A 20,572-nucleotide genomic window follows, 5' to 3' on the forward strand; every position below is an offset into this window, starting at 1 on the left:
TAGGGGAGCCTGGTGGTACTATGGATGTACTAGGAGTACCCTTCAGTCAAGTGTAGAGTTGGGTATGAATTTCATGGTTATGGTTGAGGTGATATGTTTTTTACTCTGGTAACTTTTGGTTATTTGGTACTGCGCCCTGGGCAGGGGCATCCTTTGGTTGACCATGCTAGCCACGGACATTCCTTAGCTGCATGGGTCCCACTGTTTAGAGGACGAGCCATGGCTATACCGCCACGTCCCTATGAGGCAGTAATCAACTGTTCAGCTCTCTTAACAGGTAAGGAACCAACAAGCATCTGCATGGATGCTAGCTCTAAATATATACAGGCGGCCCGTGGTTAACGGCGCAATCACTCAACGGCGAATCGGTTTTACGGCGGTCGTCAAAAATATTCATTAAAAAAATAAGGCATTTTAAAGGTATCTTTACGGCACAATTTTCAGTTAACAGCGCCGCTAGCGCCATTGTCTAACGAGTTCATACATTTGTAGAAATGCCGTTCAGACCATAAAGGTTATGCAAATTATATTAACAAATTTTATGGAGAGTTAATACTAGGTATTAGGGTAAAATATATGCCTCTGACGCTGTTCTATGCCGAAAATATCGAGTTACATAAGTGCAAATTTAGCTATGGATGTGTTGATTTATAAATGTTCATTCTTTTGTTTAAAATGTGTCTGAAAATGTATTACGTGAAAGGTATTTTTATTTCTGTACAGAAATATGATACAAAGGCAGCTTTTGAAACTGCCCTTCACGTTATCAAATACGATGTTTTTCATGTTATTTCTTGTGAGCCGCCGCCTGCCGCTCTTCCAAAAATATTGATTTAAAAAAAGTGCAAATTAGCGATCGATGTGTCGATTTTATAAATGTTTATGCTTTTATGTTTAAAATGTGTATGAAAATGTATTACAAATAAGGTATTTTTATTTGTGCAGAAATATGATAAAAAGGCAGCTTTTGAAACTGCCCTTCAAGTTATCGACTACAGTGTTTTTTCAAGTTTGTTCTTGTATGCCAGCGTCTGCCGCTCTTCCGAAAACCTAGAGTTAAAAAATGTTTATGCTTTTTTGTTTAAATTGTGTATGAAAATATATTACGTAAAGGTATTTTCATTTTTTTACAGAAATAAGATACAAATTAAGGCAGCCTTTGTAACTACGCTCCACGTTGTCAGGGATGTTTTTTCATGTTCGTTCTTGTCCGCCAGTTCCGAAAAGTGCATTGTGTTATTTTATTAATTATGCATCTTTTCCATAAATCCTTTAAAAAGTTATACATTATTTCACTTTATCCATGAATATTGTATGTATTCTCATATTATTGTATTGTAAAATACTACGGCAAATTTAAGCCAGTATTCCGCGGAGCGGCCAATGTTGTGGTTTGAAATCAGCTGATGAATATGAGTTTGTTTCACCATAACGCAATTCTGAGCGAATGCTTTTGCTTCTAGTTAGCATAAACGAATATCTAGATACTTGACTTATATGAGACAAAGTTATTTTTCCTTATACAGCGTGTTTTTAGGTGGAAATATTTATTGAATATGTCTCGTTGTGAATGTGAACTACTTTTTTTCCGTTAACAGATTATGTTGACGGCATGTTTATTGCGTAAAAAATTACGTGATTCCGTTCGCAATAATCCTTTATATCATCGTAATACGAACTTTACGTTATTTATCTTATATCGGCGTGAAACCAACAGTAAAATGTGTTCTTTCAAGCACAGTAGTTTTGATTAAAATGATTTTATCCCAATTTTATCTACGGTTGTGTTTGATGGCATACGTTTACTGCAGTTGTATCCTTGTTGCCGATGTACGATAATAGTCATTAGCAGCTTGAACAGTTTTCTCAGCTCCAGTTATAACTAGGTTTAATTAAATTTAACAGTATATTTCCCGATTGATCTTTAATCTATATTTACCTCTGATCTATAGCAAATAAAGTTGACCTCTGATCTATAGCGAATAAAGTTATTACATTAAGATATCTCAGTTCTATTCTATACATAACGCCATTTATAACAACTACGGTTATGTTGTACTGTAGTACGATGATTGAAATACAAGCCAAACGGATGTTATCCACTTCGGTTGTACTTAGAAAAAGAAGTCGTTTCTCGTTCGGTTGTTCATGGCTGTACATGTTCACGCAACGAATATAACGTTAAAACCATACTTTCATCATTCTCTTTTGCTGTTATTGAACTTATGTAACTAGAAGATGGATAAAGTTAGGCCATTGTAATTTGATCTCTCATAAAATCGGACTATTGTAAGACTAATGATCAACAACACTACAGCTACCTGTACATTGTATAAACTTTATTATATCTTTACATACTCTAGACACCCAAATGTACTGTACAGTAAATTCTATAGTACTATACTGCATAAATATAATTTTACTTATTGCGCCGTTGTGGGATTACGGTGCCTTTGACTGGTCTAGAGTTTCGAAAGAAGGTGTGCCGTGGCTGTAGGCTTTAAAATCGCTTAGCGTCGAAAATCGCTTGGCGTCGGCGGCCAGGAACGGAACCCCTGCCGCTAACGGGGGGTCGCCTGTATTTTGTTTTTATTAAATTTTAAAAAGTTATGAGCATATCCATGGATCCGACCTCCTACAATGTGGGATTCAGCTATGTAACTACTTGGTAAGTTGCATACATAAAAATGACTTTTATTATGATAAAATAAGATTTTATGTATACTTACCAAGAAGTTACATGATCAAAGCCTGCCCTCCTCCCCTCACATGTATAATAGGGCATAAACAACTGATTTTCGGACGGTGTTGGTTCCTCACTCCCCCGATAGTTTAGGGGGGGGGGTTATCACCCGACCAAAAAAAAACTAGCGCTTCCGCGAATTTCAAAAATTCTAGCTGCCGACGGTTTTAGAAACTATAGCTATGTAACTACTTGGTAAGTACTATACATAAAATCTTATTTTATCATAAAGTTATTTTTATGGCTAACAAGCATTTTTATCTGTGGGAAGGAATATTAACACTTGGAATGTCCATATGGGACACTGGAAGAGAGAGTTCAGTAGAACTTGCAGGTTGGGGATTTTCTTCTGCAGCACCACATGCTGTTGAAGTCCATCCCTTTGGGATGCAGCATCATTTCCAACAGGTTGGAGTAGCAATGGTCCCATTCCCTACTACTCAAGGGATATTTCCAACAACCAGACCACTCTTTGGAGAAATATATGCAAAAAACTCTCCTAAAGGGAGACATAGTGAAAGACTTGTTCAGCTATCATCAGGTACATCTCTTCAGTGTCACAAAGAAGCTCTAAATGGAAAGCAATCCTTGACTTGTTAAAGCTGAACAAACAGGAGTTCAACAGGTGGCCTGCTTAGCTGATTGGCTAGTCTGGACGACCACCAGAGTGGGGTGCATACAAAACATGCAACTAATAAGTGGTAGACTCTAGTCAAAGGTTTCCTGAATCTTCTTTGATCAAAGCTTATTGGAAGAGTTTCATTACGTACTATGTATAACCTGGCCAGGTTAAGGCTGTCTTTTTCTTTTGGATTGTCTGTAAACATCTGCTTGCAGCAGGATTAGGCAACTGGAAACTAATGGGTTTATATGAAAAAATAGATTTTGTTTATAAAATATATTTTTGTATTTAATAATCTTTTTTTCAGTTGCATATTGTTTTCCCATTGACATATGTTTATGCTATATAATACCTGAAAGTTATAGATCGTATTGGGACCCTTACCTTAGAACTGATGTTAACTGGATGCTAATTTGGAGATATCTTTCAGAGAATGATGAATTTAGTGAAAGACATTGCTTTATACTGTGACTATCATCATCACATCATAGCGCATGTGTGTTCATATTTCTTGCGTCCAGTTCAGAAATTTGGAATAACCCTAAGATCTTCACTGGCATTTCATCAAGCTGAAATTAGCCTTGAGAGAGGGAAGCGCAATTCTGTTTTGATAAATGTTTCAGTAAGTTGCATATTTTTTCAATTAACAAATTTTGTTTTCTACTTAAGTATTTTTATTGTCCAAATATAGAAATATAGTTAGTAGGAGAATAAAGAGGATTGTACTGAGAATATAGTAAAGTTCTGTCCATACAGCGAACACCTATCATATTATTTTTGCTGTACGTACTACCGTGTGGAGTGGTAGCCAAGGATAGACATCAGTAGAAGAAAGGAGCTGTGGGTCTTCCTCTTTGCTGTCTCTTACTAGAGAGAGCCCTCGCACTAGTTACAGCTCAGTGCAGTAATTGATGTAGCTACTATATATGAAAGCTTAACCTTTAAGAGCTGGGCTAAAAAAGGGATTTTGACGTAGGAAAAATCTATTTCTGGGCTCAGCCGTGTCGCTCCCGTGAAATATCCCAGCCCCAGGAAACTCACAATCCCTTGTGGGGCCTCTTTAACAAGATAGTCTTAAATTTTACCAAGTTGTACAAGTTTTTTCCAATAAATAATTGTATTTTATTATGTAGAATTATAATTATAGCTCACACAATACCAAAACAGATAAGAACTAAAATAATTAACAAATTCTGAGTATACATATTTGTTGTAAGATGATAAATAAATTTACTTAGCTTGAAGATGCAGTAACTTTTTTTGGATTAAGCATGTTTTTTCTTATATTGCTTTGGAGTTTTCTTTGCAAATTTATAGTTATAACTGATATAATATCATAAAAGATAAGAATTAAAACCAACCCGTGGGTATATTGATGAGCAAATAAATAAAAAGACGTCATGGGAGGAAGAGAAACTCAACATGCCTCCTTGAAGTCAAGATCACAACTAACTCATGAGCTACCCACTTCATTGAGCTAAGCCTGTCTAAAAGTTGCCATTAGTGGATTTATGGGCTATAAAAGAATTGGAACATCTTTCCCGCCCAATTCCCTCAAATCGGTGCTGTGTGATATTAATGCTTACCATGAGTGAATCCGTCCACCACCCAAAACTGGTATCAGTCAATTAAAGGTTAAGTGTTAACTCCAGTACAGTAAACATCCCAGATTTGTAGGATCACAATTCATGGATTTCTCTATGGAACATATATAATATATATATATATTATATACTATATATATATAGTATATATAATATATATATATATATATATATATATATATCTATATATATATATATATATATATGTATATATATATATATATATAATATATATACAATATACATTATTTGCGGGAAATTCGCCTATTTGCAGTATTTTTCACTGAGAAATATTCACTAATTACTGTAGTTTCATATCATTTTCATGACAAAATACACTTTTTGTGATAAAACTATTAACCCTTAAACGCTGAAGTGGTAAAAATAAAAAACTCCCCCGAATTCCGGAGCCGGTTTTGAGTGAGCGCGGAATCGGAAAAAATAATTTTTTCAAAAAATCACAGCGAGCTTAGTTTTGAAGATTAAGAGTTCATTTTTGGTTCCTTTTTTTGTCATTGCCTGAAGTATAGTATTCAATCATCAGAAATGAAAAATAATATCATTATCATATGTAAATAATGCAATATATGGTAGCGAAAAAAAGAAATTCATACATAATTGTATTAAAATCACGCTGTGCAAAAAACGGTAAAAGCTAACGAGTTTCTTTTTTTTTCGTTGTATTGTACACTACATTGCAATCATTTTGATATATAATACATTGTAAAACAATAAAAGCAACACCGGAAAAATATTATCACAAAACGATGTACGAATTCGTAACGTGCGAATGTAAAAAAATATTTTTTTCAAAAATTCACCGTAAATCTCAATATTGTTCTAGAGACTTCCAATTTGTTTCAAAATGAATAAAAATGATTGAATATTACGATACTGTAAGAGTTTTAGCTTACAATTGCGTTTTTCGACCATTTCGGTAGAGTCAAAGTTGACCGAACATGGTTTTTTTTCTATTCATCGTGATTTATATGCAAATATTTCGAAAATGAGAAAAGCTACAACCTTCAAATATCTTTTATTTTATGTTACATGAAATTGCGCACATTTTCATATATAAAACTCTATGAAATGCCTAATATGAAACGGAGCAAATTTTCCGAGAATTCGATGTACGCAATTCGGAGATTTATGGCGGAGAATCCGCGCGCGGAGGGAAGGAAAGTTTTTTTCATAAATTCACCATAAATCGAAATATTGTGCTAGAGACTTCCAATTTGTTGCAAAATGAAGGTAAATGATTGAATATTACTAAAATATAAGAGATTTAGCTTACAATGGCCTTTTTCGACCATTTCTGTAGAGTCAAAGTTGACCGAACGTGGTTTTTTTTCTATTTATCGTGATTTATATGCAAATATTTTGAAAATGAGAAAAGCTACAAACTTCAGTTATTTTTCGTTGTATTTTACATGAAATTGTGCACATTTTCATATATAAAACTTTATGTAACGGCTAATTTAAAATGGTGCAAACATTACCACAATCGCACGTAAAATTTTTTCGGAAGAGTTACCGCACGGACGTAAAGAAAATTTAATATTTTTCATAAATTCACCATAAATCGAAATATTGTGCTAGAGACTTCCAATTTGTTACAAAATGAAGGTAAATGATTGAATATTACTAAAATATAAGAGTTTTAGCTTACAATTGCGTTTTTCGACCATTTCGTTAGAGTCAAAATTGACCGAAGGTTGAAAATTTGTCACTTATCATTTTTTATATGAAAATATTTCAAAACTGATAAAAGCTACAACCATGGGTTGTTTTTAGTTGTATTGTGCATGAAATTGCGCACATTTCCATATATAAAATTTTATGTAACGGCTAATTTTAAAATGGTGCAAACATTACCACAATCGCATGTATGATTTTTTCGGAAGAGTTACCGCGCGGACGTAAGGAAAATGTTTTTTCATAAATTCACCATAAATCGAAATATTGTGCTAGAGACTTCCAATTTGTTGCAAAATTAAGGTAAATAGTTGAATATTACTAGAATATAAGCGTTTTAGCTTACAATTGCGTTTTTCGACCATTTCGGTAGAGTCAAAGTTGACCGAAGGTTGAAATTTTGGCACTTATCGTTATTTATATGGAAATATTTCAAAATTGATAAAAGTTACGATCATGACTATTTTATTGTTGTATTGTGCATGAAATTGCGCACATTTTCATATATAATACTTCATGTAACGGATAATTTAAAACGGTGCAAAAATTATGTCAAAGTGACGAAATAATTTTTGAGATGTGTCACTGATACTTTTGAGTGCGATAAGAAAGAAATTCGCGCTTGCGCGCCTGCGTAACGATTGTAAACAAAACAACGCCTTGATCCGTGAACTCCCAGCATCCCCCAAGGCGCGTGATTCAAAAGTTTTCGGCTGGTAGGCCTATAAGTATTTTTCCGCGAATTTTTAAAAAAACTTTTTTGAGCCGACGTATGGTACGTCCATTCGGAAATCGGGGGAGATTTTGACTCGACGTTTAATACGTCCATTCGGCGTTTAAGGGTTAAAATACTCATATACGTACTGTATAAGCATTTTTAGAGGGTTTTGTGTGTTTGAACTATCAAAATAGGCAGTTTAAGCATTTTTAGAGGTGTTTTAAGTATTCGTGGAGTTTATCTATTTGCTGGGGGTGAGGGGACCGTTGGCTGGGTGTGTGGTATGCATCCCCTCTGAATCTCAGGGGTTTACTATATTCAGTGCCCTTTACTTATTCATATACACTGTCATAAATTCATCTGAATTAATTATTGTTCAAATTTGAATTTTTCCTTCTGCTTTTGTTGTGATTAGTATTCCATTCCTGCCAGCTCCTCATCTTTGCCCTTGTGTCCCATGCCTTTCCTCTGCCAGAGCTTCAAGGCTGTTTTCAAGGGCTCTCCTCCTTTGTGACTGGCTCTCTTGTTTTGTTTTCAGCACTGTCAAATCAGCTCTTAACAGTCTGTGTGGTGTTAACCATGTTTCCCCAGCATAACAATGCAATCCTTTTCTTTAATGCTGTTTTTACTTTTGATCACAATAAAAGCCGTGTTTCAGCTTCTCTTTTGTATATTATTGGCTTTTCTCTACTCTTAAAAATTGTGTATAAGGCAGAATCCCACTGCTCTTTCTGCTCCCAAATTTCTGTCTTCCATAATATCTTCCCATCTCATATTGTAAACTATCGCTTATGTTTAATTTTTATATTTATTTATCTGCAATTTATTATGTTTATTTATACCTATACATACTATACTACTCATTCTCAATTTTTTCTTTCACATTTTATGAAAGGGTCTTTTGATTTGATTTCTTAAGGTAGTTTATACTTAAACAATTTTAGTTAAAAAGTATGAAAGTATTTTAGGATTTCTCAGTGAAGTTTGAATTTATATGTTCAGGACTATTTCTATCTTTCACAGGTTGGGGATGTTTTGGATTTGGTCAGAGAACAAATTCATGTATTCAGTGGTGAAACTGATAGTTCCCTCTTATTGTCAGTTTTATTTTTAATAGATGTTTGCATAAATGATGAGCCATTGCCAGTTGATCAAAGGGTAAGTCCCATATTTTGCTTTTTAATTTGATATATAATACTTAATTCATGTGATATATAGATGATTTTGATTTGATAAACATTGTCCCTTTTCTCTCTTTGATAGATAAACTATAACTTTATTTAACAACCTAACTGTTATATGGCCTTTTTTTTTTTTTTTTTTTTTTTACAAAAATGAAAGTAGTAGCTACCCAACCATATGGGAATTGGCTTTTGTCTTACCTTATGTTAAATCAGGTAAAGACCCTTATTCAGTGGCTAGCTATCGACCAATAGCATTAACTTGCTGTGTATGGAAGCTAATGGAGAAAATGGTGAATACGTACAAGATTTGCCTGGTATTTGGAGCTCAATAAAGCTTTATATCTTATTATACTTGACAGGCCACATTGCAAGAGCTTTGCAACACCTTGGAACTTACAATAAGGAAGAGGAGAGGAAATATTGATGACCAAAACACCCTCCATCTGAATTCTTATATGAATCGTGTCATGGTGAAATGGAGGCAAAAAGCTGTAAGTTTCATGATTTTTTTTTAAAAGATAAATGTAAGAGATTATTATTATTTTAATAAAGTTGAAGCAGTTTAAAAAGACAATGTCATATTTCTAGTCTGTTGGGTTATTATAATTATTAGGTAATTTAACCAGACCACTGAGTAAAATTGCATACTTAATTTTCATAGGGCTGATACCGATTTGTTAACTTATTACTAAGGCTACATAATAGTCGAGCTCTTATGTATCCTGTATCCTTAAAGGTGATAAAAACCCAGAACAGGCTGTAGCCTAACCAGATTGAGTAGGAACTCACTTTCTAATTACCTCCCAGGTTAAGCAGGCTGAATAAGTGAGGAATCTTTGCACGGGGGTGACATTCTTAATCGGGAAATATGAAGTGGGCAAAGCCACTGAAATGGCCCAGCCGAACCCAGAAGGATTAGGGACACAATTTTCAGCTAGCCGAAGGAGAAACCTTCTAGAAGGAATTCTGTCCCCCATGCAGCTATTGATGCTGAAGAGGATCTTTCCCCCATAAGGGATATGTACTAGGATCCGTTGAACTCTGACTGAAATTACTACATTTTCGAAGGGGTATTTTAACTTACCCAGGACTTTTGCACCTTGGTTAACAGGCAGTTACAGTTTAGATGTTGAAACTCGGTCAAATTGCACAAGCTTCCCCAAAAGGGATATACAGTTTGTGGCAGTTGATAAACTCCATAAAGAAATAATGTAACATGAAAGATGTCCTTGCCACAGAATAGCATGATGCATGATTCCGAGAAGGAAATTATGTCAGTCAAGTTCAGTCCAAAGTGCAAAATTACTGCATCCTGTAATCCAAAAGTGAGAGGGGATGCAAATGCTGCCCAAACAAGGTCTAGTGCTGGAATTCTGACTGGAAACAACTAAGTGGTCAGTTTGGAATACAAAACTTCAGATCAAAATATGATAAGGGCTCCAATACTCATCCTTGATGTTACTAATAATCTTTTGTGATACAGCTCAATGTGCATTTTCTCTCCCTATAGTAAATATGTATCTAATTAATGATAGAAAAACGATGATCGAAGCTGTAATGTAGAATTTAGACAGGGCACCCCCTAATACAGAATGATGCCTGGTATCATCCTCAGCAGACATTGAGAGACCACTAACAGAAATAGTTTTCTTACCTGTGTTTATAACATTAAAAGTTATAGAAGACACCCTTTATCAAGTTTTTAAAAAAATATTATCTTTACTCCCTATTTTGAATAAGACCCAAGTTGCTCACCAAGCAGCCCCAGCCTTCTGTCCCTTCACTTTCAAAATTATTAATCTTGTAAAGGTAGATTTTCAGAATTTTGTAGTGAGTAAAAGACCCGAGACAATGGTAGAATTAAAACCATTCATTAGCCATATCCATCCCAGTTTTGGAAAATTCCACCAAGTAACGGGCAATGTCACAACTCCCTTCTGAAGGAGAAAAACTCCCTTTATGTACAGTATAGGTACACAGCAATTTAGTTTCCCTATGAGAAGAATCTCAGAGGTGACAGCCTCAGCAGAATTTCATAGTAGGATCCAACTCTGTAGTTTCTACCTCTTTGCTGGAAGTCGCCACGAAAAGGTTCCAAAACAATTTTTGCTATTGTGGCCAAGTCTTATGAGAACCCTTTGGCAAGCACTCTTAACCTTTTTAGGGTGGTGCATAAAAGCGTGAATGGAAACATTGGAGGACTCCAACAAGTTGCTTCCCAATGTAACTTCATTATTAGATAATAACCCCTTCTGTAAGGACCTGTTTGAGGAGTCCGTTGTGGTTAAAACTAACCAGCAAGCCTGCCAACAGAGTTGTACAGAATACCCTCTTTTGGAAAAAAAGGAATTAAGGAAACAAAAACATGAAACTTCCTCGCTACTTCTGCAGTTTTTTCACTTAGGAAATTGGGCACAGCTTTGCTGAAGATAAGACAAAATGCCTTCTTGTCTATCACATATTATAGAGTTTATCATTATGGCATTTGGCTACAAGACCAGGCTAAAAGATATTTCTTTGATATTAGTCTGATCACCATGGGGTGCTGGCACAAGTCATGGAGGGTAAATCCTTTGAGGACTCAAGAGCGACTACCAAAAATAGGTTTTTCATTCGTCAAATATTGTTCATTACGACACAATACCCAGCCACAAGACCAGCTAAAAGAGAATGCTTTGACACTAGTCTGGTTACCATGGAGCTCGGGTTAGACCACAGAAAAGGTAACTCTTTGAGGACTCAACTGTGACTACCAATAATAGGTTCTTCCTATATCAAAACCTGTTTTATTTACTTTTTCTGGTTAAAAACCTGGTTGGGAAAAAGTTGTGCAGCTTGTATATTATAATTTTAAATTGTTTGGCAAGGTATTTGATGTTTTCATGTTGAAAGGTGTGCTTCTGCAGTAGCATTTTTCTGGGATCTGTCATAATATAAACTACCAGTGTTCAAGATTGCTTTAGAGTTGTTTTATAAATTGAAAGGTAGTTTAACTTTAACCCAAGAGGTGCTGGGGGATGCCGCTAAAGGATGATGGCAATGTTATGCATTAGCAACAACAGTAATGGAACCAATATTTTCTTGCTCATTTCTTAACTTTTCACCTAATGTTATATGGTTGTAATCTCCTTGTTTTGCAGATTAATGATAAAAAATGAAATATAAGATATTTTGAAAATTGATATTTAAAAAGAATATATTTTGGAAAGAAAAGGTTTTTAAAAAGAATATATTTTGGAAAGAAAAGGTTTTTTTTTTTAAAGGCATTTTAATTTTGGAAAGTTTTATGCCATATATTCTGAGATAATTTCACATTTTTTTCATGACAATATTACTCCTTAGCTATTCAAGAAACACCTTTAAAATTACGAAATGTATACAGCAGTTATAATTGGTTAAATCTGTGTATGTGTGTGTATGTTAACTGGCATATGTATACTAACTTTTAAACCAATATTACTATCGTCACTGTCACTATAATTATCTGTCTCTATATCAGTATTTGATGGAAAAGAATAAGCATCATCATCAAAAGCCATTATCACCAAAATTTATAATATAAACAAAGATTTATACAAATTTTCGGACATTGTAACTTCAGGATATGAAAGCCTCCCTGGTCCTGCCCCCTGGGCTGACGGAAGGTTTACAATTATGCTATTTTGATACCTATGATTAAGAGAAATCTGGCATCTTTTATGTTCAAGAGTGAGCTGAATGGCTGGTGAGACTGTTGATGTCACTGAAACAGAGCTAAAGGGAGGGACTAAATTTACCGTGATATTTGAAAATAAGGCGTCAATCATATCAACGTCATCCTTGTGCGGCATGTAAAGTGTCGATTTTAGCGGCGCTGCACCTTGTGGTTTAATAATTCATGATTATATTACTGATCTAGTTTACAAAACACTAGTTGTTCATATGTGGAACAAACCTTCAATCTTAACAATAGGATAATTTTCCAAGCGCCAACTGGTAAGCAGTTAAAAGAATCAAAGATTGTAAAGCAAGGAAACTGTGAGATCTGGCAACTCCTGTGCATACGAGGTGATAGCTGGGTCAGAGACCGCACACTGTTCCTCGTGACACATTCAGTCTTTTCCTTAACTGTCTTGGAGAGTAGACGCTATTGCTTTCGCTCTCCTTCCAAGCCAGTTGATTTGTGCCCGTGTTTCTTTCCTTTTCATTGTGTTTGTATGCGATTGTTTCTGTTTATTATGGATTCCTCCGAGTCTTCACAGCCTTGTCAACTCGTGCCCGGGCATTCAGGGATTTCTGTGCTCAAGGTTTCTAGTGTCTACGATCACAGATCCGCATACTATGTGCAGTAGGTGCAGAGCAAATTATTGTACTATTACCAATCCCTGCCCAGAATGTCATTCCTGGCCTAAGTCGCAGTGGAGAGTGTTTTAAGAAGAAGGAACATCACAGAGTTTCAACTTTTCCTTCTTGGGAGGGGTTTTCTTCTCCTCAACTGGACGATTTGACTTCTCCCTCTCCTGCGATCGCTCTCCCTGTGGCTAGTTTAAGTGTACCTTTTCTTCCATGGATTCGTCGAGGGAAGTATCGGGAGTGCCACAGGGCGATGTTATGTTTAATGTAGCCACTTCTCCCTATGGTTCCAATTCTCTTCTAGAGAGGAAGGAGGCTACACCATCTAATTTCTTAGTGTCAGGTTTGGAGTCGTCCAAGATGGCGGCTGTTTGGGCTTCGCTTGGTCTACGGGGTTCACCTTCCTTGGATGGGCTGTTGTCACATTTCTTGGAGGCATGTACCCCCCCACTGTCCCCTATAGCAGTCCTACCTCCCCCAGGACTCTGTATATTGGCTCTTGCGTGCTGCCACCTTGCGGAGCTCCCGTTTCATCACCAGTGCTCACTTGGTCGCGCCTTATTGCTCCCCCAGTCTATTGACCAGGACTGGTCTTAGAGATGTCGTGATGTCACTCCCAGCGTCCTCTCAGCCTATGCGTCAGATGCAGTTTTTTCCGCTCATCCTTCTATCATTATGACGTCCTCTCTCGCTGAGCCATCTGAGGCGTTGTTTCAAGCAATCTTCAAGAGGCTGGACTCTGTTCTGGAAGAGAGGTTTTCTGCCTTTTCTACGAAGAAGAAGAGTTGTAAACGTAGGGTCTCTTCTCCACTAAACGTAGGGTCTCTTCTCCACCTCCTGCTACTAAGAGACCTCGTAGAGGGGTGGGAGTTTCACTCCTCCTGCTTCCTCTCCATCACCGCCTCACCATCATGTCAGACTTTGGAGGATCAAGGACTTTGTGGTTTCGTCATCTGCGAGCAAAAGGAGTGCATCACCTCTTGCTTCACACAACTGCGTCTCTCCCAAGCATGTCTGTGTTCGTGCAAATGAGAGGAGTTCTTCGCCATCTGCCCCACAAGGTCGTGTTTCTCCCTCGCATGTTCATGTTTGTGAGCTTGGCAGTGGAACTTGTGGAAGGAAGGCATTCTCGTTTTTGATGCATGGCCATGTATCTCCTGTACGTGCAAGTATTATATATTCTGTCTGTTCACTGAATTGATAAAAGTTTTATATATAGTATCTATATCAAACTTAGTGGAAATTTATGGTTAGTATAATATAAGCTTTTATTTCAGATCTAGGGAAACCATGTGAATGTAATTTTTTGCATTGAAATAAAAATCTTTTTCTTTCTCAGGGCAGTGTGACCAGACAACAAACATTGATGGAAATGAAAGGCAGTTACACTTCCCCAGGCCATAGTTCTGGTTACAAGAAAGACAATACGTTAGATATTGAATGAACTCGGTTAACTATTTTTTATTTGGAAAGATATTAGATATTGTAATCACTTTGTTATTCCAAGTTTTATTTCTTAGGAAAAATGTAGTTGACTTTTAAACGAGTTATTATTCCACCTCACATGAATTTGCTATAAATATGGAAATATGTTGGATCCTAGCTTATGTGGGCATTAAGGGAAACAAAGATGCTGATAAAACAACTAAAGCTACAACTGCTATGACAAATTAAAAAGAGCAAGCCTATTGTTGGAATATGGTGTATGTATTGGTCATAGCAACAAGAGTATAGCCATCATAGAATAGAAGGCAGTTATCAACAAACTTGAACTTACAAACTAGGTGACTGCCTATATAATTTTCCAGGAATATTCTTCATGCACATTATGTCTTTATTAATGTAGCAAATGGTATGCATGAAAAGTGTGTGAAAATTCAGGGCACAGCTTCCTAATTGTATTCAAAAAGATTTTAACCTACATCAAGTCACACTAAGAAACCTACAGGAAAGACATTACTACTGACCAAGTATCCATAGGCCCCTTCCAGATGTCAGACGATGTGATAGTAGGTTACTTGTGTAGGGTTAGTTTTAAGAGTTATGTATTGGGTTTTCAGAAATTAAAACGTGGATGGCTTATTTTAAAACCAAATACACTATTTTAAATGTCAGTATGTTGAAGGTTTTATCATGTCTTGCTGTGAAAATAGAAAGAAATTAGGATTTTCCAAAGCACTGATTCTGCCAAAACTAACTTGATGTATATATCAAAATCCATGGTTTATTCACAAACGTTTCTCTCATAATCTCAATGTATCTTAAATCTGCAAAATTAACACATAATCATTAAAAATATTGTAAATGACAGTAAAATTATTAAAAACATGAAATTCCTAATTATATAAAAATAAGATCAAACTTATCTCTACTGACTAATGTCAAAGAAAGGGAGAGAGTTGTTACTTTCATTTTCCATAGTAAATTTCATATTTTGGTGTTGTTTATTGATATGATCTAGGAGCATCTCATTTTACCAAGGTTCTTTAAATAACACAAAAGTGTCATAGACATACTGTCTATTGTATGTGGGTTTACACCTGGGCAGTTGGTTAAAAAAGTTTCTTCTAATGAAGACATAAAAATATTAGCAAAAACAGGCCCCAAAGGGGAACCCATAGCAATACCATCGACCTGCGAGAAGAGTTGACCATTGAAAATAAACAAAGTCATGCATATCAAGCTCAAGAAGTGTCTTAAAGAGTTGTCTTCTAAAACCCTGAAAAGGTAAATTATTTTCATAAAAAATCTTATCTAAAATAATCTTAATAGTTTTATTTAAAGGAACATTTGTTAAAAGTTATTCTACATCAAATCTAGTCATGTAAATCACCATCCTGTAAAACTATTTGTGCTTGGAACTCATATCCATTTTTTAGTGAGAATTGGTTATAAGCAAATTTGTAACAGGCTCTTCATTTAGTATTTTATATGGTCACCCTAAAATACACAAGAATAGAATTCCCATTAGTACCAATTATGGTAGCACATTAGCAAATTTGCTTATAACCAATTTTCATTAAAAAATGTTTACGAGTTCCAAGCACAAATAGTTTTACAGGATGGTGATCCACATACAACTAGCTTTGATGCAGAATTACTTTTTACAAATGTTCCTTTAATTGAAACTATTAGAATTATTTTAGATGAGATTTGTTATGAAGATCATTTAACTTTTCATGCTTTAGTAGACAACTCTTTAAGATGCTTTTTGAACAGGCTGTGGAAGACTCCCTGGTTATTGGGGGCGGGGGGTCTGTTGACGGCTAAATGATAAGCAAAAATCGCAAATTTTCGACGCCAAATGCACTGATTTCTAATTATCGGTACCAATAATTGATACATACCTAACAGAGGTGCCATTAACCAGTTATTGGCACCAAAATCTGGTTATCAGTGCCAAAAATTGCCAATTTCCGGTTATCGGTGATTTTTTTACTTATCAAGCTGTCGGAACAGAACACCCCCTGTTAATAACTGGGGACTGGGGCCAGCTGCCAGTATATATATATATAGATATATTATATATATATATATATATATATATATATATATATCTATATATATACACACACACATATATATACACACAGAGGCAGTCCCCAGGTTACGACGGGGGTTCCGTTCTTGAGACGTGTCGTGAGCCAAAAATCGTTGTAAGCCTGAACATCAGAAAATATCCTAAGAAAACCTTACTTTTAATGCTTTGGGTGCATTGAAAACTATGTAGACTGCATTCTTATTGCATTTTTCATAAAAAAAAACTTCAAATATTGATTATTTTGCATTTTTGGTATCATATTTCATCTGGGAGATGAGCGTTGTAGGCGTCGTAACCCTGGAACATGCGTCGTAACCCTGGAAATAATGTCTGATGAATATAATTGAGAAGCACCTTAACCTTGGAATGTCGTAACCCGAACCCGTCATATCCCGGGGGACTGCCTGTAATATAATATATTAATTTATATTATATATATATATATATATATTATATATATATACCTATTATATATATACAATATATACCGATAAATACATATATATATATACATATATATATATATATATATATACTTATATAAATATATCATATATATACATAGTATATATATACACTATATATATATATATATATATATATCCGATAATATATATATATATATATATATATATACACAACATATACACACACACACACACACATCTTAGATATATATATAATTATATATATAATATATATATATATATATATATATATATATACCCACAATATATACACACACACACACATATATATATATCTATTATATTATATATATATATATGATATATATATATATATATATAATTACGTAATGTGTATTGTATATACACACGTATATACATATAAGCACAAGCTACAAATGTCCTTTAATATCTAATTCGCTCTACCTCGGAATTAATATATTTTCATATATGTTAACTGAAAGGGAATTTTTTAGCTGATAAGACATTTGTTGGCTCATGGACACGAACCATTGAACCCAACAAATTCAAGACACACATTGAAGCCTTAAACTGCACCATTGTGGTTTAAGGGGGCCGGCCGGCTAATGCCATTTTTTAAGGACAGGACTTTGATATTCATACCACTTAATAAGGTGACTTGGGACATCTCCAAACCGCATATGATTTTCGCCTCTGACCTTTTGTTTTGTGACGCCAGGGCGCTTTATCCCGAAAATAACCATTTTACAAATTCTATCTCCTCCCTTGATATTTAATACTGTATTAAGACCTGGGGATTACTACCATATATAGACCTGATGTAGAACTCCAATCGAATGGGGAGTTTTTTTCTAAAAGTTTTTTTTTTTTTTTTTTTTTTGCTAGATATGAATTTTTCAATATGGTTAAAAAATAAACCCTATAAATCAGGAGGAAAAAAAATTATAAAAAAAAGAGGAAACTAAAATTGGAAAAAAGGGCTCTATTTGATTGTTCTGTAATGTCTTTCTGAGTTATATACCAAATTCCAATTTATAGCTTTAAAACTAAGTGAGAAGATAGATTTTGAAGGTCAATAAGTATAGTTTTGAGATACGGGCGTTCAAAGTTTTCCTTCGTATTTCTATAAAGACAAATGTTAATAAATAATGATTATTATGAATGTAGTATATTTCTTTTTTGTGTATTAATAAACCAAAAGTATTTTATTTATCATAATTTAATCATAAATGGTGATCCCTTTGCTCATATATCGTATCCTGGGGCACTGCTTGAGGCAAGATGGGGCACTCCTCCTTACGCAATTCTCTCTCTCCCCTTCACTAACTCGGCTTATTACAGCGAATTTTCTTCTTCTGTATGTTAGCGAGATGTTTTCCTTGTATTTTCCTCATTGGCATGATGAAATTTTGCCGAAACAAAGATAAACAAACGTAAATGCAAGAGAATGTCAGAGGTGAAACTCGAAGGTGCACTCTCTTTTGACAAAGACAATTTAATAAATCATGATTATTATGGATTTCACATTCCATTTTGGGTATTAAAAAACCAAAACTTTGTTATTTATTATAAATGAAGATCTCTTTGCTCAAAGATCGTAGCCTTGGGCACAGTGTGACGTGTGCTGTCAGGCATGACAGGGGCGTTACTACGCAACCTTCCCCTCTCTCTTCACTAACTACGCATATATTATGATATCCTGTAATAATACTTGAGCGATTTTTCTTCGCCTGTATGTTAGCGAGATGTTTTCCTTGTCTTTTCCTCATTGGCATGATGAAATTCTTGCCGAAACATACATAAACATACGTAAAAGCAAGCGAATGTCAGAGGTGAAATCGAACGTGTAAACTACTTGAAGTTTGTGATCGCACTAAATCATGTCTGGACTTGGTAGCTGAGCTGAAGTCTCCCTTCTCGACTCGGGGAATGTCTACAGATGCCATTTCTCCCAATTTCTTTGACAATAATTATCAAAATTTACGATAATAGAAGAAATATTGCATTTTCTTGTACGGATCAATGTTTTAGGCTTATTGAGTTACGTTAACTAATTACCCTGTAACTACGAAAGTAAAAGGAATTTTGACGAAATATTTCGTATACGTATTCTCAATTGCCATATGAAGCTCCATCAATTTTTTCATGACTTTGCATTTTTCGCCCTATACCACCATATATGGGGTTCCGGCCGGCCCCCTTAAGGCTTCACTGTGCATCCTGAATTTGTTGGGATCGATGGTTTGCGCCTGTGAGCTGACAAATTTCTTTTAGACTAAAAGATTCCCCTTTGGTTAACATATATGAAGATATATCAATTCCGAGGTAGAGTGAATTAGATATTAAAGGACATTTGTAGCTCGATGTATGTATATGAATCACGGTAATGTGAGATGACTCATGTATATATATGTACAAGCAACCACCAGTCGTTGGCCTAATCGGTTATCGGCATTTTGGTTTTTATGGCCCTTGTCCAATATATTCATAACTGGGGTTTACAGTTATCAGTGGCTTAAACACTGTGAAACCATTATGCATCTTTTCAATGAATCTGTTAAAAAGTTATGCTTTGCATCACTGTATCAAATACTGTATGAAGTCTCATTACTATTGTTTTATAAAATACAAACAAAGCGATTAATGTTTTGGTTGAAAAAATCAGCTGAGGGCAGAGGTAAGTTTATTTCCCCATATTTAACACAATTCAGAGCGCTTTTCTTGCTTCTAGTTAGCATAAAAATATCTCTAGAAACTCCATGTGGGAAGAGGTTATTTTTCATTTAATGAAGTGTTTTTAAGTCAAAATATGACTTAAATACTACATGTTGTTGTTAACTAAATTTAGTTGTTTTTGTTAATAGATGGTGTTGGGAACATATTTTTGTGTAAAAAAATTAACAGATGCAGTTCGCTGTTGTCGCCTGATTTCATCATAATACAACCTTTACGTATTGTTCTTAGTCATGGGTCCCAAGAATGTTGCTGAAGTTCACGGAAAGAAGAGGATGCTTTCTATGGAGAATGGAAGATGGAGATAATCAAGAAGTGTTAATGTTTTCTGCCATTTGTTAATGTGATTCGTAAAGTTTAGCGTTAATGTTTTCTGACATTTTTTAATGAGTTTTGTATAGTTAAGTGTTCATGTTTTCTGCCATTTATCCTCCTCCTCTGTCGCCACTTTCAGAGATCGCCTCACTCGAAAGGTAAGGTTCCACATTTTACTACATATGTACCTACATGTACTTGAATTATTTCTTGTACCATGTACACTAATACACTTTATTTACAGGTATGTACTACAATAAAGGTTATGCTAGGTATTGAATGTTCCAAATTGTTGTATTTTATTGTTTATTGGTCAATTTAGCTTTATTATAAAATTTACTGTGGTGTTTTTGTAGGGCTTGGAACGAATTAGGTAATTTACATGTAAAACGTAGTTCAAGATACGAAAAAATCAGGTTACAAAGGCCGCTTCGTAACAGATTAATTTCGTATCCTGAGGCACTACTGTATTCCCTTGCTGATATTTTCTCCTTAGCGAGTAAAGTTATAATGTAAAAATGTATCAGTCCTGTTCTATTTAATTAATGTCATTTGTAACATAATTAGGGTAATTTATTACCACTGTACAATGGCTGAAATGCAAGCAAAAGTGTTGTTATCCGATTTGGTTCTGTT

General features: G+C 35.0%; 1 protein-coding gene across 2 annotated transcripts in view; it reads left to right on the forward strand.

Moving 5' to 3' along the window:
• LOC135210859 (uncharacterized) overlaps nt 1–14,441 on the forward strand; it is a 124,295-nt gene extending 109,854 nt beyond the window's left edge. Inside the window, exons 4-7 of one of the 2 annotated variants that reach the window (XM_064243758.1) lie at nt 3,796–3,987; nt 8,406–8,540; nt 8,926–9,057; nt 14,238–14,441. In XM_064243758.1, coding sequence (XP_064099828.1) covers nt 3,796–3,987; nt 8,406–8,540; nt 8,926–9,057; nt 14,238–14,342 — 564 coding nt within the window. In that variant the 3' untranslated portion in view covers nt 14,343–14,441. The remainder of the gene's footprint in view (nt 1–3,795; nt 3,988–8,405; nt 8,541–8,925; nt 9,058–14,237) is intronic. The other variant, XM_064243759.1, reaches the window with a different exon arrangement.
• The last annotated feature ends 6,131 nt before the right edge of the window (nt 14,442–20,572 follow it).

Source organism: Macrobrachium nipponense, chromosome 4, assembly GCF_015104395.2.
Source record: "Macrobrachium nipponense isolate FS-2020 chromosome 4, ASM1510439v2, whole genome shotgun sequence".
Classification (NCBI taxonomy): Eukaryota; Metazoa; Arthropoda; class Malacostraca; order Decapoda; family Palaemonidae; genus Macrobrachium; species Macrobrachium nipponense.